Source organism: Rhinatrema bivittatum, chromosome 9 (genome assembly GCF_901001135.1).
Source record: "Rhinatrema bivittatum chromosome 9, aRhiBiv1.1, whole genome shotgun sequence".
In the NCBI taxonomy this organism is placed as follows: Eukaryota; Metazoa; Chordata; class Amphibia; order Gymnophiona; family Rhinatrematidae; genus Rhinatrema; species Rhinatrema bivittatum.
Window position 1 is genome coordinate 4,943,269 of NC_042623.1, and position 24,496 is coordinate 4,967,764.

Consider the following 24,496-nt stretch of genomic DNA (forward strand, 5'->3'; position numbering starts at 1 on the left):
GAAGGTTTGCAGGAAGGCACTGCTAACCTTCGTGAACTGGAGATCTCGTTATCCCCGGATTATAGAGCCCCCCCCCCCCGAGAATCCAGCAAATTTAAGAACTGATCCATTTGAAGACGCTTCATCGCCTCTTGGGAAAAGTGGCGAGATGGAAGGTGGTCTGGGAACATCTTTGGACCGAATTGCTGAATAAACTAGAATTTCTAGTGATACAAGGGGGAAGGCTAACGAGGGGCTATTGTTGACTCAAGGACTTGGTACAAATGGGGAAAACATTGAATTAATACCAATTGTGACACCTCCTAATTTTTCTTTGGAAATTATTTGGGAAACGTTGGTTGCTTTAAACAAAAATGGATCATTGCAACTATCACCTATAGTTAAAACCATAGAAAAAATGGAATTGAAAGTCAATAAGATAATTACTGAGGATAGACTGAGAGATCGGGCTATTGAAAGTAACTCTGTGGAATTAAGAAAGCTGAGAAATTTAAATGAATCAGTTATGAAAGAAAATCAGTATCTTACTAGAAAAATGGAAAATATGGAAAATCAAATAAGAAGTAAAAACTTAAGGCTGGTAAATTTTCCTAAAGTGCCCAATTTTTCTGCTAAAGAAATGTGGAATAGGTTTGCATTAGAATTTCTTAAAATTCCACCTTTAACCTTCCTCCTTTAACCCAAGTGTATTATATTCCTTCATGGAAAATTACATCAGTCTATAACGCCATTAAATGTAACAGATATATTAGAATCCACTAGTTTAGAAATGGCCCAACCATCTACCTCGGTAATTTCCTTTTTATTAACAGCTGATAAAGAGTAGGTTCAGAAGCTATTCTTTAGGAATATAAAGGAGAAAGTTTGTCAGATGGAGGTAAGAATGTTTCCAGATGTTACTAAGGAAACTCAGAAAAGGGGGAAAGAGTTTCTTAGTTTAAGATCAGAAGTATTAGAAATGGGTGCTTCATACAAATTAAAGTTTCCATGCAAATGTTGCATTGAGCATCAAAGAATTATTGTTTTCTTCAACCCCTGCATTTGAAAAAAATGTATCATTGAAAAAAGTAACCAAGCTCTGGGAGAAACGATCCCTCAGTAAGATACCAAGCTCTATGACTTACAAAAATAGGCAAACCTAGTTAGATCGTCTGATATTTCCTAAAGTTTTTGCATTATTGATATGCCTTGTTAATTTCTTATCTCTGCTCCCTCAATTATAGAGGACTTAGGAAACATGGAGTATAGGAATTATACTCTTTACATTGTTGTAATATGTTATTGATTACTTAAAGATACTCCAAGTAATAATCTGCTTGTTTTTGAAAATTGGAGAAATAAAAAATTTAAAAAAAAAAATTAGAAATCTTCCGACTTACACGTGTGAAACCTTACATCCAGGAGGTAAATGCATGTAAATATGCAGGTGAAATCTCCACGCATATAAAGGATAAATTTAGAACACGCATGCGGACGTCCATGTGCATGCGGTTCCTGGCAGGCGCACATTGGTGCGTGCCGATGCGCATATGTTATAAAATCCGCTACCCGCACGTGTACCTGATTTTATACTGGTGTGAGCTTAAGGAGGTAAATTTTCTAAGAAGCTTGCAGCGCATGATAGAGCCTTTCCCCAGTTCCCTCCCAGTCCAGTCCAATAACAGAGCGGTCAGAGATGGAACTTCCTAAACCCCGTAGCTAACCTGCCTCCCTTTTCCCCTATCTGCCTGACCCCTAAAACCCCTCTATCTTAGTTTTTTTGCTGTAATACTTACCTGCTCTCCAGAGCATTAGTAGGTTGCGCGGGACGGCCGGCTTCGGCGCGCGCTTCAGCGGGACAGTGCTCACTCCCCCACTGTCCCGGCCCGCCCCGCCCCTGTTCCGGCCTGCCCCTTTTTAATCGAGCCTGTCTTCAGCGTGTACCGGGAGATACGGATGTGGCTGTTTGAAAATGTGTGCAGCACACGGCCCAGCCACGCGTGTATCTCCCGGTTTTAACACTCATCGGTCTTTTAATATTAGGCCGATATTTTTTATGTTAGACATAAAAATACACAAGCACGGCAGTTGCGCACAACTTATCCGTTCAAGTTCCAACTTATTCGGCTAAGTAACAGCAAAGCTTAGCAAGATAAGTCTTAAAAGCACTACTTATCCGGCTATCTGAATTAGCCGGATAAGTAGTCAGAACCTATCTAGATCAGTGCAATATGTATGTCACTTTTTTTTTATATGCGAGCGCATGTTGCATTTTGTAACTGCGCATTTCATATACATTAGGTTATAAAATACATGCATGCACATATGGGGAGCGAGCAGCAGTTTGAAAGTTATCCTCCCTAACTGCAGCAATTGAGGTTTTGCTATCTAGTGTGTGCTTTACTTTGTTTCTTAATTCTGAACTGATGTTTTAAAAATTGCTTTTTACTGTATTCCACTTTGTGCTTTCTTTGGAAGGGGCAAGTAAATAAATACCTGGTACAGCGAAGTTATATTGTTTACACAGTTTGCAGGGGATGAACTGTGCCAGCTGATCGTGTAGGCATCAGCACGTCACACTCAGCAACAAAATGTAGAGCTGTTTCCTGTAATGTTTTACTGAATCTGCATTCGTCTATGCAGGCTGGCAGCCATTACTGTCTTGTGTAGCAATGATCACTCTGTTCACCTCTCCTTAGCCATTCCCAGTCAGTTATTGATCTACATGTGATTGATGAAATAACCCTTTGCATTTCTTTTAGCCAATTATTTTCCCTTGTTTTCTGGTCTGATTCTCTTTCACATAATTTTTCTACTCACAGAATACTTATCCAAATGTAAGGATGGAGACCAGCTTTGGCTGTTCACTTTTGTACTTTAGCACTGTTTATTGATGCTGTAGGAAAGCCTGGAGGTCTGTTAAAGCTTTCTGTAAAGGCCCTATCACTTTCAGCTCTTGGGATGTGCAATCTTGGCAGGCACTGGTTTTTATCGATTACCTGGTGAGCACGGAGGAGTTTTCTTGTTCTTACGTCCAACTGTTCAACATCTTTGTGAGGCCAGTCTATGATTTCAAAACTGTCGGAGAGGGCAGGGATTGCAAGATGTCTGATGACTTGTATCTTATTTCCTGCTGTTAAAGCATTCTTCAATATTATATGACTCCCACTTTTAAATCACTGATTTTTTCATTATATTTTCATTCATACTTTTGGATATATTTTTAATCCTAGTATTAATTGTTCTTGGTTACTACTTTTTTTTTTTAATATATGCACTGTGCCAAGCCATGTAGAAAACCTGGGTTCAATTCCTGGGCTAGGTTATCCATTCCCTTGGTCAGCTGGAGCTTGTTCATAGTCCTTGGAAGGGAGAGCAACCTCAGCCAGCACTCAATGGCAACATCTAGCAGTAGGATCTGAGGAACACGGTTCCAGGGTCCTGGAGGACGTCTTGTTGCACGATTCCCAGCCGAGGATTGTGGCTACAATGGCTGCACTAGGTAAGTGGGCAGGGAATACAATACATGGGAAAAGAAACCTTTGTGTTTGTGAATGTGTAAATTAATTAATGAGCTGGAGTAGGAAACTGCTGGGTCAAAGAGAGAGATACAATTTTTCAAACAGGAAATGGACATCAATGTGCAGGACTCTTACCTGTTCCGATAAACATTACATCATACTGGCCGTCTTCTGCTTCCACTCGATCAACCACCAGCTGTGTAAACTGATAAGCCACATCTGTTTTGATGATGATTGGTCGGTTATTGATAGGAAACACAGGATTATACATGGCTGGATGACTTCTGGCAAACATAATCACATCATCAGGGAGGTCCTTGGTGGAATCAAAGCCTCCGAATGTTTTGCTTGGACACTGTGAGGGCAACAGATAAGACAGTGCTGAAAAAAGTGAATTACCTCTTCATAGCTGCAGATCAAACACCTATGCATGGGAAGGGGCTGGAGAGGCCAAAATGTGTTTTGCAGCAAATGTTATCATCATGGCTTGCATGGAGGTAATAGAAGGTTCTTAATAACAGGACAGATGTTAACTAGCAGCATAGTGCAATACATGTTTGGCAGTAGTTTTTAATTCTCAACCTCCCCCTCCCCCAGGTCATTCCTCTCCCCTTCCTCTGGCCCCTGCTACCCTCTCTCTCTTCCTTTTCCCATCTTCTCTCCTCTGACTTCATTCCCACCTATCTCCTCAGCTCCCTCCAATCTGTCACATCACCATAGCACCCCTCAAAGGACCCTCACTGGACTCTACCTGTTCTGCTCTCGGCCCATCTCGCTCCTCTCTTTTGCATCCAAATTACTTGAACGTGCAGTTCAGCTCCACTGTCTGTGGCTTTCTTTCATCGCAAGCCATGAATGGCTTGCGATGAAATGGAATGTGGAATGTGAATATTCCACTCCAGTCTGGTTTTACCCTGAACATCCTACAGAGAAAGCTCTTGCCAGTGACCTCGGTGACCTTTACACAGTCCTTACACTCCTAGACTGATGCTCACCACCTAATCCTTGAAACTCTGCCCGCACTTGCATTTTGGCACCTTGTCCTGCCTTGGGTCCCTTCTCACCTCTCCCATTGCACGGATAATTGTGAAACATGTGCACGCGCACCCCTATACGCATGTACAGGGCCACGTGCTTATGCGTGTGTATTTTATATCATGCACACACTTTATAAAATACGCTTAAGTCTACTCAGCAATATGCTCACATATCTAAAAGATATGCAGCATATATGTTCAGCATGGCTGGACGAGTAGCATTTTTACACCTATCCAGCTAAGAGGAAGCCACTTACCCAGAGACGTCAAAATGTATCTGGATAAGCATCACTAATCTCCTATATGCATGAGTGTTTGTGCTCCCTAGTTTAATCATTTACATGTGGAGATTTCACTTGTATTTTCCTTACCACTTATTGGCTTTTATGCTTGTAAGTCATCAAATTTTGTAACATGCGTGCGAGAAAGAAATGACCGGTTTTATCAATTCCTCCACCGGTTTGTCCAGTGTGTATCTAGGTCATTAAGACCTTCTTTGCTCTTCAACTTGATCTCCCCCAGTTTACCCTGATCCTTCACGCAATCAGCATTTGGCTACAAAGAATTTTATTCTCACTTACGCCCGATGACTGACCACAGGTGGAAATATCGGCAGGTAACCAACATGCACCTTGCTTCTGCAGGTTATAAAACAGCAACTTATGAATGTAAATATTGGGCCCGCCCTGAAGACCCTGGCCCACCCTTTTTTTATATGAGCAGATTTATTCATGTATCATTACTTGCATGTGTATGAGGGGAAAAAAGGGGAGGGATGTGGGCGGGGCCTGGGCTTTCCAGGGTGGAGCCAAGAGAGATGCGCCCATGCAGCTGCACACCTGGCGCACATCCAGGTCAGGTCTACTTCAGCACAACTTGACTTCAGAATAGAACAATTACTAGCCACATATCAACTGATTGAGGGGGTCTAGATTAACTGGAGATAGTGCAGGCTAAAGAACCAGGGGAGTCGAGCACCCAGCTGTGGACTGGGCAAACTGGAGGATGGACTGGTGAAATTGGTCATGGCCTGAACGCGAGCCTGTTATAAAATCCCCTCACTTGCGTGTCTCAAAACCAACATTTCCCTGCTTTGCATGTATTCTCTTAAAATTAGGAGCACGCATCTGGCCTATTTTATAACATGCTCGTGTACGTGCACGCACAATATAAAATTTCAGCGCATCTGACTGTGCGCTCATGTAAATGTGTATATGGGCACCCACAAGCCTGTTTTAAAGTTACCGTAGTATTTTATAACCCATGCGTATCAAATAAGCACATATTATATTGTAAACCGGTACGATAAGACCTGGTCTTGAGCATCGGTATATTAAAAGAATTTAAATAAATAAATATATATATATTATAAAATACTCGTAGGTTTACACCCAAACTTATGCATGTATACGTGCAAATACATGCAATGCATGGAACATGCATACTTTTCTTACTTATTTTAAACATTTACAAGGTTACATTTGATGTGTGCAAGTAAAGTAGGACTTACTTGCATAAATCTTGATTTACATACAAAAGTCAGCCAATTTTAAAAGGGGAATTGTATTCAGACAGTAACCAAAGGCCCTGACTTTTACGGTGCAGGGTACTGAAAAGCAGACTTAAGGGAAAAAGCACAGGACTGCTTCTACGGCCCAAGTCCATAAACAAAGCACGTCAAGCAGCGCTGTCTGAATTTTCAAGAAATCGACCAGTAAAAATGTCGCTAACTGCAATTTTTATGGGTTATCATAAGGCTTGGGGATAACTGCACGGAGCGGCAGTTACCATCCTTAAGAAAAACATGGGTGTAACTTGTACAGCGCAGCAGATACTACCATAAGAAGCTTACTGGGCAAACTGGATGGACCATTACTATGTTACTATGTATGTGCCCATAAATGAAATTAACCAGTTTATCAATGAATCCACCAGCTCTCCAAGTCCTTCTCCAGGTCATTAGGATCTTCCTGGTTCTTCTGCGTGAACTCCGCACAGTTCACCCAGACCTCCCACCCAGTCAGTACTATAGAATGAATATCATTTATGCCAGGTGTAAAAATATGCAAGTGAGCTGGTAAACCTATGCACAAAAGTGAATTTTGAAATAGGAACCTATGGATGTAGATGTTAGCCCTGCCCTGAAATTTCCCTAGGCTGCCCCATTTCTACCCGCATATATTTCCAAGCAAAAATTATAATATGCACGTCCTTTTTACTTATATAAAATATGGGGTACATGAGTAGAGGCTACTTATGCATGTATGTGCTAATGTTTACGCATGTAAAAATTCTGTGTGTGTGTTACGGTAGATTTGGTGAGGTAATTTTCAGTAGACTTCTGCTTCTAAGTCCACTTTGAAAGCTGGTGTAAATTCTGCACCTAGTTGCCAGCTAATCTGCGCAAAGCTCTTCCCAAGGACGTTTAAAAGTTAACGGGCATGCCCAGAGACGAGGCCATTTTCTAATATGCACTTAACATACGCACGCATGCTCTAAAGTAGCCTAGGCGCGTGCATATGTGCACCTAATTTTAAGCTTGCACGTGCCCAGCAGCATACGTCACATGCATGGCTGAACACATGCATGTGGTAGATGTGCGTCCATCCTACGGTTTTTGTGTGCATCTGGCTTTTGAGATTCACCTTTACGAACCTGCAACTGCCTGCATTTTAAAAGTCGTGCATCCAGCTGAGGACCAGTTTCACCAGCTCATTCCCCAGTTTGCCCAAGATCCTCCAAACCCCGCTGGTTCTTTGGCCCGCACCCCCAGTTACCCCAGACCTTTGGAACCCCACCCAGACGACTGTATTTCAAGTTACAGCTCCTCCATAGCAGACGTTCCACAGCATTAGACCTGGGCACATAGCTACTTGTGTGCACATCTCTCGGCCTCGCCCCAGAACACCCATCCCCCCCCCTTTCCCCCCCTATCGAGATCTGTGCACATTGGCACTTGTGCGCACATTCGCTTGCTTTAGAAAATTGGGTGGCCAGGTGCATGGACTCGATGTGGGCCCATCGCCCAGATTTTAAAATTCTCCTTACAGAGGGCAATTTTCAATGTCATTTCCCTGGGTGAAATAGTGCAATACCCCTGGAAACAGGCACCTTATCCGGGGCGGAACTTCTGCAAGTGGATAAGTTGTTCCGCATTCCCGGGAATGGAATTGGGGATGGTTTTGTTGTTACCATGCATATTTGAATTTTCAAAGGTAATTTTACTCAGAAAAACTTCCTGTAAATGTGTGGGGTTAGTACAAAATCTGCATGCAACAAGTATCTTGTGGCCAGTCTTAAAATGAACGAGGGGATGGTAACTTTAAAATGAGCATGTGGGTGCTCATATACACCTGTATGTGGGTGCTCATATACACATGGATGTGGGTGCTCATATACACATGGATGTGGGTGCTCACATACACGTGTATGTGGGTGCTCATATACACGTGTATGTGGGTGCTCACATACACGTGTATGTGGGTGCTCATATACACCTGTATGTGGGTGCTCATATACACATGGATGTGGGTGCTCATATACACCTGTATGTGGGTGCTCATATACACCTGTATGTGGGTGCTCATATACACATGGATGTGGGTGCTCATATACACCTGTATGTGGGTGCTCATATACACATGGATGTGGGTGCTCATATACACCTGTATGTGGGTGCTCATATAGACGTGTATGTGGGTGCTCATATACACCTGTATGTGGGTGCTCATATAGACGTGTATGTGGGTGCTCATATACACCTGTATGTGGGTGCTCATATACACATGGATGTGGGTGCTCATATACACCTGTATGTGGGTGCTCATATACACATGGATGTGGGTGCTCATATACACCTGTATGTGGGTGCTCATATAGACGTGTATGTGGGTGCTCATATACACCTATATGTGAGTGCTCATATAGACCTCTATGTGGGTGCTCATATAGACGTGTATGTGGGTGCTCATATAGACGTGTTTGTGGGTGCTCATATAGACCTGTATGTGGGTGCTCATGTACACCTGTATGTGGGTGCTCATATACACCTGTATGGGGGTGCTCATATAGACGTGTATGTGGGTGCTCATATACACCTGTATGTGGGTGCTCATATAGACGTGTATGTGGGTGCTCATATACACCTGTATGTGGGTGCTCATATAGACGTGTATGTGGGTGCTCATATACACCTGTATGTGGGTGCTCATATAGACGTGTATGTGGGTGCTCATATAGACCTGTATGTGGGTGCTCATATAGATGTGGATGTGGGTGCTCATATACACCTGTATGTGGGTGCTCATATACACGTGGATGTGGGTGCTCATATACACGTGGATGTGGGTGCACGGCCAGATGCACTGCAATTTTATATCCTGCACGCATGGTGCATGTCTGCGTGCTCCTAATTTTAAGCATGTGTGCACACATCAGGGGCTCGTCTTTAGCCTCTACTCCCCCACTTAACCGGGATCCCTCAAGCCCTTCCTAGGTGGCTGGAAATAGTCTCCTCAGACTTACACCACATCCATAGCAGAAGTAACTTTGCATTGAGATGGAGCTGGACGCGTGCCCAGGCGCACAGCTACATTTATTTTTGTATGTATTTAGCTCACATGTTTTCAAGGTGAGTTACACAATCTAATGGCCACATTTTTAATCGCTGGTGTACGCAAAAACCAGGAGATACGCACGTGGCCGGGCTGTGCACACACCGCACACATTTTCGAAGCGGCCCGGCCACACGCGTTATCTCCCAGTTCATGCAGAAGAGCCAGGTTTGTTAAAAGGGGCGGGCCGGGGAAGGCAGAGGGCGGGGTCTGGGTGGGGCAGGGGCCAGCCTGGGCAGTGCCATTAGACGCTGTCCTGCTGAAGCCGGCGCGCGGAACTTGCTGCTGCTCCTTAGAGCAGGTAAGTTTAAAAACAAAAAAAAAAAGGGTAGCTAGGTAGGTTTTAGGGTTTGAGGTAAAGAGGGGAAGAGGGAGGCAGGGTAGGTAGGGGGTTAAGAATGTTCCCTCCCAGTCCACTCCTTTATTGCCCCTATAAAAATGGGGGTACATGTGCTCGTGGGCAGCGTATTTTGTAACACGCGCGCACATGGACACCCAAGCATGGATATTAAAATCTAGCTTTAAGTTTGTAGCTGAGGCAACGGAGGGCAAAGTGACTTGCTGAAGGTCACAAGGAGTGGCAGTGGGTTTTGAACTCTTGGTTCATTGGTTCTCAGACACTGCTTTAACACTAGGCTACCCCACTATATGTTCACGTATCTCTTGGTCCCGCCCCAGAATCCTATGCTCCTCCCACATTCTGACCTTTCTTTCCGAATATGAATTATTCACGTGGCTCATAAAATCGGCTGAACACATGCATGTGGTAGATGCGCGTCCATCCTCCAGTTTTTGTGTGCATCTGGCTTTTGAGATTCTCCTTTAAGGGAGCAATGATCAAACTGCAGACCCCATGCATGGTTTTGCAACAGAAATCAAATCTGAACTATGAGAGTAGTTTTGCTTGACTATTTCCCCCCCTGGAAAATGAATCCACATAGATGTGTTACTCAGCTTGTCTTCTCCCCAACCCTTGCAATACCTCCATTTTGCCTGCCTTGAGGGAGGACTATTTTCAAAGCCCCCCTCTTCCACAAATATTGTTTCCCCACAAAAATGGCTTTGACATTTTTCTTTAAAATCTGACCAGACCTGTTGATCTATACTATTTTTTGTGTCTGTTTAATAACAAAATACCCAAAGAAACTAGAAAATGTTCTCGTATGCATTTTCCATTGTCTACTTTACCTGCTATAATGTACACTTTATTCTAGATAAAATAGATCTGCAGGTGCGTTCTGTCAATGCACTTTCCCAGGATGTCAGGACACTTACTGTTCCCGGTCGCGGGTAGGGCACTCTTCCTTGGTAGGGTACCCACTGGTAGTTTGGCCCATCCCTATGAGCGTAAGGACCAAGGAAGACTCTCCTCACATCGGCCAGGCTGTACATACATACTGCTGATCCCTTAAAGATATTACTACGAGAGAAAGTGGAAACACACACACACACGCAAATCAATGTCTTGAGTTATTCTGTCAGTGCAATCACAGGAAGATTGTGTGCTAAAGAGCTTATTTACTTTTAATTTGCCTCACATATTGATTTTTAAAAGCATGACATTTGCTCTTAGCAGGCTAAAATTCATGTGCTTGCTTTCAGAGGTCAAGGTAATGAATAGGAATATCTTGTATTGATAAACAACTAGCACATTTGTATTGAAAATCATTCTTGCACTTCAGTGCTGGTTAGATTTTTATTGACTGCTCTTTCACATTTTTTATTTTCAATTTTAATCTGTATTAGAAGAAAAACACTCGTGCATTAAACCCAGACTAAAGCATTCGGCATCCAATACACAACCCATAATTAGTTAGCAGTATGAAGAAATAAAACGTTCTTGTTTTCAGTGACTACTTATGAGACATCTAGGATTAGAAATAGGCAGGATCTGGTCATGGTCTACGAAGATCTGACTCATATTATAACATGTTAATGCTCAGCCATCTGTATGTTAGATTCAATTCTCCATCCTCAGAATTTACATATCAATACTTATATTTACCAATCATGCAAAGAGAAAAAAAGACAAGCTTGAATGGAAAGGCTATACAGCAATTTGATGTGTAAGGTCAAATGATGGAAAACATTTGTAGGAGCTCCCCATGGCCTTTGCTTTTCTAGAAGTTGTACTGTAGAAAGAGACTGTGCCTACTGAATAAAATGTGTTGCAGTCAAATCATGAAGTATCTTATTTACTGCTCATCCATATTTACAGGTTATTATTTATGTAATCTTGTCCATATTCCTTTTAGCAGTTCCTAAGTCATCCCATAAGTTGTAGATTAAATTCAGGCATTGTCATTTCTTTTAATTAACAATTACAGTTTGAGCAAATGAGAACAGATTGTGATGTCTGCTGCTACTATCTATCAAATATCACTACAGACAAATGTTATTTATGTTGTACTCAACAAATATAAAAATTCTAATACTGAGAAGATAGAAATGAAATCATGCGTCAGCAGAAGAAATCTAAAAATAGCTCATGAATATATTTTATACAAAAGGATAATTTTCTAATAAATACACGCAGCAGCATAAACACACTTACATGGCTGCAAGCAGATCTATGCAAGTGTTTTATAACCTGCACAGATGATATACACTTGTTTTACAAAATACACGTATCTCTACCCCGCAACACACACACATATGTAAGCTTATGCGTGAATGCATCCAATACATTGAAAAGATGTGTATCAATGCATTGAAGACGCATACTTTTCCTACCTATATTAAAAATATATATATATGCATATACTTAAATTGTGAAAGTAAAGTAGGACTTACTTATGAAACTCACAACTGATGCGTATAAGTTGACCAATTTTAAAACATGCGTGTAAATGAAATTAACCAGTTTATTAATGAATCCTCTACGTCGCCCAAGCCTTCTCCAGGTCATCAAAACCTTCCTGGTTCTTCAGCCTCCACTCCCCACAGTTCACCCGGATCGCCCACCCAGTCAGTACTGCACAATAAGCACATGTAACATCAATTATGCCAGATAATTAGCAGGTGTAAAAATACACCAGTAAGTTGGCAAATGTACAAACGTGTCTTTCAGAATAGCAACTTATAAGCGCAAATGTTGGCTGGGCCCTGAAACACCTCTAGATTGCCCCTTTTTTATGCAGGCATAAGTGCATGTGAAGGTGAAACTATATATACATTTTTGACTTTTATAAAATAAGGAAATAAGGCTTCTTATGCACCTATATACAAATTATTACACACATAGGGCTGGATTTTAAAAGCTGTGTCTAAATCGGCTTACGCTCGCCGGGCCTATTTTATAAAGGTCCGGCAACGCACGTAAAGCCCCAGGACACGTCGAAGTCCCGGGACTTTACAGAAGGGGTGGTCCGGGGGCGGGGTGGAGGATTTGCCATTTGCCGATGTGTTGGAGGATTGTGTGCTGGCAGTTTGCCGACAGGCGCAAAAGGTAAGATAGAGTTTGGGGGGTGGGAAGGTTAGAATAAGGGGAAGGGAATGGGGGGAAAGCTGCAGGCATCGGCGCTCGCACTCTCTTGCGTGCGCCGACCCCCGATTATTATAAAATCAGGCATAGTGCGCCGGGTAGCGCGTGCACGTGTATGCCCGTGCGTACGTTTTAAAATTGACCCCATAATGGGGCGGATTTTTAAAGCTCTACACGGGTAAATCGGAGTTACCCGTGCCGGGCCTATTTTATAAAGGCCCGGTGACACGCGTAAAGCCCCGGGACAGGTCAGAATCCCGGGGCTTTACAATAGGTGGGGTCCGGGGGCGGGGCCAGAGGCTATTTGCTGCTGTGTCGGAGGATCGCGTGCCGGCAGTCTGCCAGCGCGCACAATGTGCACCTACCTGGAGGCAGGCGCAAAAGGTAAGATGGAGGTCGGGGGTCGAATAGGGCTGCGGAGGAAAGGTTAGGGGAAGGGGTGGGAAGGTTAGAATAGGGGGGAGGGAATGAGGGAAGGCTGTGGGTATCAGCGCGTGCAAGATGCACTAGTGTGCACCCCCTTGCACGTGCCGACCCCTGATTTTATAACATGCGCGGATTGCGCGCGCCTGCTATAAAATCGGGCGTCCATGTGTGTGCGCCGGGTAGTGTGCACACATGTACGCCCGCGCATATGTTTTAAAATTTACCCCAATATTTTTTAAATCACCCCTATTTTGGGGAAAAAGGGAGAGGGTTTAAAGAATGAATGATTTCCAAACTATTGTTTATCACTAGGTGGTATGATGGACTTGCCTTTCAATAAGAAAAGGAGGTTCTTGCAAAATATGACAGCGACATTCAAACGGGCGCCCAGGTGTACATATACGTGTGTGTTGGCGTGTGCCCAGATATGCGGCAATTTTACAACATACATGCACAAATGCAAGTATGCTATAAAAGTCTAGGCATGCATATGTGTGCGCCTAATTCTCAGCTTGGGCATGATCAGTAGTGTAAGTTGGCTCACGGATGCACGAGTGAGGGTATTTATTTAATTAATTAATTATTTACATTTTTTTATTATTTTGAAAGATTTATTAACCGCGCCCACCAATGATCGGGGCGGTTTACAAAGGAACAAACATTCTCCTAGGAGAAGCAGGATGGGAGTCCTTATACATAAGTGACATCATCAGATGGAGCCCGGCATACACTGAGCATGCCCAGCACACCACTATTCACAAGTCCATGTAGGGTCCCTTTTCAGTTTTTCTTTTTCCGCAAGGCTTTCGCATCACTGCTGTTGAGCTCATGGCTAAATTTGTGGAAAACTATTTCTGTCCATTTTCCCGGTGAACAAAAAAACCTATGCAGTTTACTTGGTGCAACCTACCACAGGTTTTGAGCACCGCCATCTTCCACATCAGTCCGGGGTGGTGGAGTCAACTCTCAAGAAAGCTAAGAGGACCCAGACCCAGGCTTCGGCTCCTCCAGGTCAAGATTACAGGACCCATGTTGCCAGTTTCATATGGGTCAGTACTCCAGGAAACTCTGGAAACAGGTTCAAGATCTGGTGGAACATCTCCTGCAACAGCTTCAGGAAGATTTCCTGAAGGTGATTCAGCAGGGATTGGAGTGTGACAAGCACGAGGTCAGGTCTGCTTATGATGTTTTCGAAATGGCAGTGAGGGTAACTGCTGCAGGCATAGGCGACCATTGCATGGCCTGGCTTCGGGCCTCGTATCTCTGGCCAGAAGTGCAGGAGCGTATTGCGGAGCTCCTTTGTACTGGTGAGAACCTCTTCAGAGATAAAATCAAGGAAGCAGTGGCACAGCTGAAGGATTATCACAAAACCCTCCAGCATGTTGTCCAGCACCTCCAACCCTTAGTCCTCTGGCAAGAAGCTATTAAGGCAGAGTTTGAGATGTCCCTTTTACCACCCAAGGAAATATTATCTTCCAACGGGTAGAGCAAGGTTGCAGCGTACTACGCCTATAACATGCATGTGCACCCCTCGGCTGCAACCAGCTCCGCAGCAGAACCTCACCACAGGGTTTTGACTGGTTGGGAGGGAGTTTAGGCCAGCAGCCTGTCCCTGCAATGAATGACCCTCCTGTTGGAGGCCTCCTGCAGTCCTTTAAAGGTCGCTGGTGGCAATCACTTCGGGTTCTATCCATCGTTCGTCAGGGGTACAGCCTAAACTTCCACAGGGTCCCCCAAAATCCCCACTGTGCCCCTTATGGAGGTTTTCAGCAAAGCAGCAGATACTGCTAGTAGAGCTCTCTGCCCTTATAACAGCTTGAGCTGTCAAACCTGGCCACTAAATCAGCAAGGCACTGGTTTCTACTCCAGGTATTTTCTGATTCCCATGAAAACAGGAGGCCTCTGTCCTATCCTGGACCTGAGGGCTTTGAACAGATTCCTTGCAAGGGAACGTTTCAAAATGGTTTCACTGGGGACCCTGATCCCTCTCCTATGGAAGGGGAACTGGCTTGGCTCCCTCGACTTAAAGGATGCCTATGCTCACATTGCCATCTCTCCCAACCATCGGAGGTACCTCCGATTCTTGGTGGGAGACAAACACTTCCAGTATTGGGTATTGCCCTTCAGCCTAGCGTCTGTACCCTATGTTTTCAAAAAGTGCCTAGCGGTAGTGAGTGTTTACCTCAGAAAGCAGTGCTTGCAGGTCTTCCCCTTCCTGGACAACTGGCTCATCAAAAGCGACACCAGGCCCAGGGCCTTGCAGCCTCTCCAGTTCTCCATCTGGATTTTTGAGACTGTGGGGTTTCTGATCAACTACCTGAAGTCCCAACCGATACAGCTGGACTTCATAGAGGCCAGGTTCGATAAGTAGCGAGCTAGGACATTTTTGCCCTGGTACTGGGTGCTAACTCTCGTGTCCCTGGTGGGGGGCAATCTCTCGTAATCACCGGATCTCGGTGCTCAAGATGTTGTGCTTGTTGGGCCACATGGTGGTGACAGTCCATGTTACACCTTTTGCTCAGCTGCACATGCATGTGGCGCAGTGGACCTTATTATCCCAGTGGCATCAGGCCACCCAGGACCTTTGGGTCTGCATCAGCATCACACCACCACTTTGGGAGTCCTTATCATGGTGGGAGACCCAATCCAATCTGGAAGTGGGTATACCTTTTCAGGTTCCATCCCCACAGATCACCCTCACTACCGATGCCTCCCATCTCGGTTGGGGAGCTCATGTTGCGGATCTTTGCATCCAGGATTGGTGGTTTGCACAGGTAGGGCGATGTCAGATAAACTTCCTAGAGCTCCATGTGCTCTATGGGCTTTCTGGGATCATCTCACCAACAAAGTAGTTTTGAACAAGCAAGGAGGTAGAGGGTCATTCCTCCACTGTCAGGAAATGTCCAGATCTGGTCCTGGGAACTGTCCCAGGGCATAATTCTTCATGCCATGTACTTGTCGGGAGCAGAGAATGTGATGGCAGACATTCTGAGTCTCTCTTTTTGCCCCCACGAATGGTCTTTCAAACAGAAGGTTGCAGATTGAATCTTCCGCCTCTGGGGGACCCCAGATCTTGATCTCTTTGCTTCCCCTTGCAACGCGAAGGTGGATTGTTTTTCTCCCTGGTCAAGGGGGAACCCTGACCAATATCGGATAACTTTGCCTACTATTGGGGCACTGGCCTCCTATATGCATACCCACTGCTTCCACTAGTATCGAAGACTCTTCTGAAGCTTCAACAGGATCGGGGAAACCATGATCCCAATCGCGCCCCATTGGCCATGGAAGATCTGGTTCCCCCTTCTGCAGGATCTCTCCTTCCAGGAGCCAATTAGCCTGGGGACCTCCCCAGATCTGATCACGCAGGATCAGGGCAGTCTATGCCATCCCAACCTCCAAGCCTTAGCTGACATGGCTTGGATGTTGAAAGGATGACCTTGCAGGCCCTGGAACATTCAGAAAGGGTATCTCAGATCCTGGTGGAGTCCAGGAAACCTTCCACTAGAAAACCTTACTCTGAAATGGAAGAAATTCTCTGCTGGTGTGTGGGACATGGGTTAGACCCGTTCTCCTATTCCACCTTGAAACTCCTGGACTACCTATTACATCTCTCTGAAACCAGACTGAAGACCACCTCCATGAGGGTCCACCTCAGTGCTATTGGGGCCTACCACTGCGGGGTGGATGGCTCACCCATCTCAACACAGCCACTGGTGGGGTGCTTCATGCGAGGCTTACTACAGGTCAAGCCTCCGATTAGGCCACCAGTGGTATTGTGAGACCTCAATGTAGTCTTGGCCCACTTGATGAGAGCCCCATTTGAGCTCCTGAAGTGTTGTGACCTGAAGTATCTATCCTGGAAGGTTATCTTCCTGGTTGCGGTCACCTCTGCACGTGGGGTCAGAGAACTTCAGTCTCTAGTGTCGTACCCGCCTTATATAAAAATATTTCATGATAAGATGGTTCTGCACACACATCTGAAGTTCCTTCCTAAAGTGGTGACGGACTTCTATCTCAATCAGTCTATAGTCCTAACCACCTTTTTTGCAAAGCCATATGCACACCAGGGTGAGCGGGCTCTGCACATCCTGGACTGCAAAGGGCCCTAGCATTTTATCTAGGGTGTATGGCAGGCCAAAGGCAATCCACACAAATTTTGCCTTGTTTGACAAAAGTTGACTCGAAGTTGCAGTGACCAAGCAGACCTTATCTAACTGGTTGGCAGATTGTATTTCATTTTGCTATGCACAGGCAGGACTGCAGCTTGGCGGCCATGTTAATACTTATTCCCTACGTGCCATGGCAGCGTCGGTTGCCCACTTGCATGCGGTGCCCGTGGGTGAGATCTGCAGGCCTGCGACCTGGAGTTCTCTTCATACTTTCACTGCACATTACTGCCTGGATACGGATGGTCGACGTGACAGCAGCTTTGGTCAGTCAGTCCTCCGTAATCTTTTTCAATTGTGAAACCCATCTCTGCCTACCTTAGGCCCTGGGGTTGGATTCAGGCTGTCTCCCAGGTTGTAGCAGCACAGTTTGTTGTGCACATTGGCACCTGTTAAGTGCTGGTTACTTATAGTTGGGAACAGCCTGTCGCTACATATTCACCCATGTGTGAGGACTACCATCCTGCTTGTCCTAGGAGAAAGCAGAGTTGCTTACCTGTGACAGGTGTTCTCCTAGGACAGCAGGATGATAGTCCTCACAAACCCCACCTGCCACCCCATAGAGTTGGGTTTCATGTATTTTTGTTATTTTATTTTTCAGGAATTCTAGGTTACGAGACTGAAGAGGGACCCTGCGTGGCTGCATGGATAGTGACTTGCTGGGCATGCCCAGTGTGGCAAGTCAAAGTTCTAGAAACTTTGACAGACGTTTTCTGTGCTGGGCTCCATCTGATGATGTCACCCATGTGTGAGGACTAACATCCTGCTGTCCTAGGAGAACACCTGTTACAGGTAAGCATCTCTGCTTAACAGATGGGTCCAGCCAATGACCAGTTTCCCCAGTGCATCCACCAGTTAATCTAGTGTTCAGCAAGGTCCTCCAGACCTCCTGGTTCTTTAGCCTGCTCTTCCCCAAGTTACTCCAGACCTCTCAAACACTTTACAAATGCCTGTACATTTTATTTTTCAGACTTACACCTTTTCCATAGCAGAAGGAAATTTATGCGGCACTGGACCTGGGCGCAAATCTCTTGGCCACACCCTCAAAATGCCTTGCCCCACCCCTTTTTTGTCCAATGGGAGATATTCACACATCGCCCCTTGTGTATGCACCTGGCTGCTTATAAAATCAGGTGCACATGCGCAAGTGTCAGATGTGCACGCTTCTCCCGATTTTGGCTTTGAAAATCTTTATGGTTTGATGATATTTCCAACAAATTTTATGAGTACTATATTATTAACTTTTATATATTACTGGAAACTCCAGGGTAAATATTATAGTTATAATACAGACTATTTTATTTATCATACTGTATTTATAAAACCACCTCTTATGGTCTCAAGGCTAATCCTATATAAAGAACAGTATTTTAAGATAAGTTATTTTGGTCATTGACATGAAGTGACGATGTATTTTGAAAGTTAACTGGAACAGAGCTCTCTTAATTAAAATGCAGCAATTCACAAAAACTGCTGGGTATCTGATTTTCCATTGACTTTTGCAACTGAAAGAAAATGGGACAAAATGAATGACTGAGAGTTGCAAAATGGTCTCTGAGAATTTCATAAAGATATTAAGACACCAATACCTTCAATGAAACAAAATATGTCAATAAAAATAAAATAAAAATATTCATAATCATAATTTCTGTACCTGGAAGTTGTAAAAACTCCATAGATGACAGGATTTTTAGGGTCTTTTGAATTCATTAAAAACACATCCTCTGAAACAATAAAACAAAATAGTAAAACAAAAATGGATGTTTCTATAGCTAAATAGTAAGTTTTCTAGAAATGATATATATATTTGTAATTATTAATTATTTACTTACGTAATTCATCAAAATGAGTATCAATTCCATTAGGTCCAGGTACAGAGCAAATCAGACGCGCCTTAAGGAAAGTTGTCCATTTATTGACAAGGCTTCTATGTCCTCCAAAGTCATTCTGAAAAGATGTAAGAAGGAATAATCTACAAACTCCTGCTGCCAACAGTCTGGCACATAAATATTTCTAGAACCTTCCGATCAGGCAATTTGCATTGAACCTAACTGAAATGAAGCAGTATAAGCTTTATCCTTCAGGTTGTATCTATAAATATAAAAGTCCATGGACTTCCATGTTTGAGAGAGGGTTGAGGTGTAAAATTGTATTTTAAAAGCAACGTGGTAAACTACTTAAATTCACTCATACCCAAGATATTATTATGCATCTTCTACTATAAGAAAAATAAGCCACAATAAACTTCCTGATGTTTGTTTCTGTAACCATTACTTTCTATAGAAAAACGGGTGAATTTTAGAAGGCTCGCCTGCATAAATAGAGAGAGATATGCATGTAGCCGGGCCATGGAAGCACCATGTGCATGTTAGAAATTGCCCGGCCACGCGTGTATCTCCCGATATGCACGGAAGATCCAAGCCATACAAAAAGGGCAGGCTGGGGGGCGGGAGCTGGCCAGGACAGCGCCATTAGACGCTGTCCCAGGGAAGCGCACGCTCGCAGCTGGACAGCACGCGGAACTTACCTCATCTATTCAGGTAGGGAAAGGGGATTTAGGGGTCGGGGAGGAGAGGGGAAAGGGGAGGGTAATTAGGAAGGGGCATAGAGAAATTCTGCCCCAGCCCGCTCCTTATTTGGAGCAGACTAGGAGGAAACTGGCTGATTGTGTCGCTGCACATATTTTAAAAAATGTCCCCGCCCTATGTGCATGCATGTGTGCACATGCAAGTGCATACTGGCATTGAATTTTATAGCATGCCTGCAGTGGGGCGCATGTTATAGAATCGGTGCATCCATGTGCACGCGCCAGTGGATGCTTGCACATTTTAAAAAAAAAAATCTACCTTTAAGAGCACAATTCACCTGTACTTAAAAAAAATATATTTTTTATTAATCTTCAAGATGATTGCATTCCAATAAATTGGTAAATCTGGCAATAACTTCTGCTTAAGCATTTGGCTAGAAAGATCTAGATCTAGAACATTCATGGACAAGAACTAAAGAAAAATGTATTTATGTATGCATGAATATATTTAATTAAACATTTGTTACACCCTTATTTTAAGAAGTTTTAACCCCTAGATTCATCATTTTGCTATAAATTTCACAGGCCTAATGTTCGTGATGAGGAAAAGGGGTGTGGTTAGGCTAATTTTATGGTTACCGCGTCGCACAACCGCACTGTACACTGTACCCTCTGGGGAAAAAAATCTACTTTTCTTTGAACTCTCAGTGCTCCGAATGACACCCGATTTTCACAGGTGTCTGCTGTGCTGTTCGTACACGTGATGGTGTATCTTAAGCTGCCTCCCAAGCCTTCCTAACCCCTGACACCCGGAACAGTGATATAAATAGTAAACTGATTCACTATTGCAGCCAATAAGCTTGGCTTCTGAGCTTAGAGCTTTAGGCATAACCTGTTTTGTTGCGACCAATTACAAACTGCCTCAACATACTTGTTGGCTTCCCCTGGTGTATCATCAGTATAAATCTGACATGCCATGTTGAACTAACAAAGGACAACTGTCAAAGGTTGTATGAAAATGTTAAACAATAGACATGAGCCCAATGGGATTCCATCTGTTCATTACCGGAGCGCTGCCATACTCCGGGATTTCAAAGGATGGGGCAGAAGGCCTGCCCTTCTGTAATAACTCACAGCTTCTTATCCTAATGAATAATATTTATTAGTAAAATGCAAGAAATGAATATATAATTAATTTGTCTTAGAAGCATAGTGCATCTAACAGCAAAGTACCTAACCGGTCCTGCTTTCTCTTTTCTCAAATCACACATTACATTCTTACATACAGATTTTGCTAACAGTGTACGTTTTTTGTTTTAGGATGATTTCCTTATATGGACTAAACCTTTTACCTAAACTAATGAAGTAAAAGTACTGTTATCTTGGCACGCTAGGCCTTGAGCTGGCTCCACACAAACTGCTTGCGTCTCTCATGCAAAGCCCGTTAAAAACAAATGCACATTCCTTCTCTTGTGCAAAACTGTTTCACTAATTTCATTATTTAGTTATTTAATCCAGGTTATCTTCACATCCCATACCATCTGCTGACAAATAAGAGATGAATCTCGTAAGAACAGTTCCTGAAATACCTATTTTATGTAACCTCTGCAGAAGAATCTGATGGTCAAGCCGATCAAAGGCTGCTGAGTAATCTAGCACGATCAGGATTGTAGGGACCTAACGTGATCATCCATAAGGCTCACCAACAACGTTTCTATATCATAAACCACTCTGAAGCCTGAATGCAGCAGATCAAGAATGTTCCTCTCTATCATAAAATCTTCAAATTGCATTTGTATCACCAGTTGGATTACTTTAGCTAACAATGGGATGAAAATTCTCCACCAAAGAATGATCTAACACAAATTTTGAGCAAACAGTTTAATTCGGGTGTAGTTTAAGTCCCTAGTGAAGCAGCCTTTAGACAAAGAAGCATTAACAAGGACAGCGACAGAAGAAGGCAGACATTGGGAGGGATTTATTTTCTCCATCATTATCTCAATATTCTCAGCAGATACCACAAAAATGGTATTTCATGTCTGAATACAGGGCTGCAAGGTAATTGTTTTCTCTGACAATGTCAAAATATCCCCTGGATCTTGCTCACCCTCCGGATTGTCTGACACTCTCAATCCATTCTCTCCCCCCCAATCTATTTACAAATTTCTTGAGCATGTTAGGCCTATATTTTCTAAAACACCGCGGCGTTGTGAATCGCGCGGTGCAGGGGGGCGGGCATGCAAAAGCCGGCAGCGATCGCACCTCTGCAATTCGATCACTGCCGGCTTTCACACCCCATAGCGTCATCATAAAATGTGGTGCTATTGGGCACAAAATGGGCAGCGAGAAGGCTCCTTACCTTTTCGCCGTCCACGCTGTCTTCGCGGTGTCCACCCCGACTCCTCCTCTTCCGGGGCAGACTCCGCCCCTATTTAGCTATCGCATGCAAAAAGGGACTTTTCGCATGCGCTAGCTTTAAAAAAATGACCCCCTTAGTTAATTCCAATGGCTTAGCTTCTTTAGTCTTCCGCATCTCATTAACTAACCAAAACAATCCTTTAGCTGTTTCTGCAAAACAGATAATTCGGTGCACTGTCAAGTTGTGGAATCTATTGCTAGAGGACGAGATCAAGGCACTAGCACAAGGTTTAAAAGAAGTTTGGACAAGTTCCTGGAGGAAAAGTCTTTTTTTAAACAGGGGCTTAAGACCTGGCTATATATATATATATATATATATAAAAAAAAGAGTTTGCATTCAAAGGTGCTGTTCTGTAATGAATAATGATGTATATATTTCATAAGAGATGTTTTATTTTCTGTACTTTTTTCAAGATGTATCATTTGCATTCTTTGTTTTAACTGTTATGTAATTTTATTATGTATGGTTTTCTTGTAACAAAAACAAAAATTCACTTCAATTTTGAAAACCGCATCAGCAAGCCCGTCAGTGTGCTTTACTGAAAAAGTTAAAGCCGCCCGGACCTTTCAGTCATTTGCGGTTTAATAAAAGAACAACAAGGGGTTTCAAGCAATGTTTCAAAAGCCACTTTTTGTTTAGACCAAAAGGGTATAATGAAAGGCAAAATTTCCATCTGTCTGTCTGTCCAGTACTGTAGTGGACCCTACACTACAGTACTTATATATGGACAGACAGACAGACGGCTTTAACTTTTTCAGTAAAGCACACTGACGGGCTTGCTGATGCGGTTTTAAAATGTAAAATTTGAAGTGAATTGGAGTACAGCTGGATTATAATTTTGTTATTTTTGGTACAAATGATTTACAGGATTGACTTTAGCTCCTTGTGGGGTTTGTTTTCTTGTAAACCACTGTGATGTATTGAATAGAGGTATACAAACAATGTTTAAATAAATACACATTATTATTTATTTATTTATTTAAGGGTTTTTATATACCGCAGTACGTAAAGAGATACATCACCGCGGTTTACATTTAACAATAACTTAGCAACAGGCTTTACATTGACATTATTAATAGGTATTACATATACTAAAATCGATATAACAGTTTTGACAGATAACAGGCTGGACAGACTGTTTTCTGTCAAAACTGTTTTCTGTCAAAATTATCCAGGTAGACTAAAGATAAATATGCTTGAGAGGGAATAACAGGAATTAGATCTACTTTATAGGATCTGCCTGGTTGCTCACTGTCCGAGATAGGATGCTGGGATTGATAGACCTTGGTCTGACCCAGCATTGCATTTATTGCAATTATAGACCAGTATCAAATTTACCACTAATTGGAAAATTAATAGAAAAAACTGTACAAAATCAATTAGCAGAACACTTAGAGGACAATAATATTCTGTACCCATCACAACATGGATTTCGCAAAAACTATAGCACTGAAACACTACTACTTACGCTAACATCATGAGAGGTTTCGACAGCGGTAAACATTACATTTTAGTAATGCTGGACCTATCAGCGGCATTCAACACAGTAAATCATGAGATCCTATTAAATAGATTAGAAGAAATAGGACTATGCAACACAACAATCAAATGGTTCAAATCATACCTAGATAACAGATATTTCCAAGTGCAAATCAAAAAAGCAATGTCAGAAAGAATAAACCTTCAAACAGGAGTTCCACAGGGATCAGCCCTCCTTGCCACACTATTCAACATAGACATGCTGTCGTTATGCCACCTGCTAGCTGGTCTGGGCATCTCACACTACATATATGCTGACGATATTCAATTAATACTTCCAATTAATGACTCAATTGAGAAAACATTAACCTTAGCCAACATGTATCTAGATATAATAAAACAGCTCTTAAACCAGATGGAATTAGTTATTAACATAGAGAAAACAGAATTCCCACATCTTGAATGAAAAAAAATCACAATCATTCAAAACCCAATCACAATCAATAACAACCAAAAAATACAACTAGCAGAGAAAGTACGAAACTTTGGAGTGATTATCGATACGGAACTAAGTATGAAACAACATATATCTCTAAAAGTAAGAGAAGGTTACGCCAAACTTATGACTCTCAGAAGACTTAAACCACTACTAACACCAAATGACTTCCGGTCAGTACTACAAGCATTAATTTTTTCAAGCACTGATTACTGTAATGCCCTTCTACTAGGATTACCCCACACCACGATAAGACCTCTACAGGTATTTCAAAACACAGCTGCAAGAATTTTAACCGGTAAAAGTAAAAGAGACCATATCACCAAAACCCTAATTGAACTACACTGGC

At 43.0% G+C, this 24,496-nt stretch overlaps 1 protein-coding gene across 3 annotated transcripts in view; it reads right to left on the reverse strand.

Moving 5' to 3' along the window:
• The window catches only part of SEMA3A (semaphorin 3A), a 461,793-nt gene that overhangs the window by 101,036 nt on the left and 336,261 nt on the right, over positions 1-24,496 (reverse strand). For all 3 annotated transcript variants that reach the window (XM_029615640.1, XM_029615639.1, XM_029615641.1), the window contains 4 exons: positions 19,059-19,173; positions 18,881-18,950; positions 10,426-10,570; positions 3,636-3,855 (listed from right to left, as the gene is read on the reverse strand). In XM_029615640.1, coding sequence (XP_029471500.1) covers positions 3,636-3,855; positions 10,426-10,570; positions 18,881-18,950; positions 19,059-19,173 — 550 coding nt within the window. The remainder of the gene's footprint in view (positions 1-3,635; positions 3,856-10,425; positions 10,571-18,880; positions 18,951-19,058; positions 19,174-24,496) is intronic.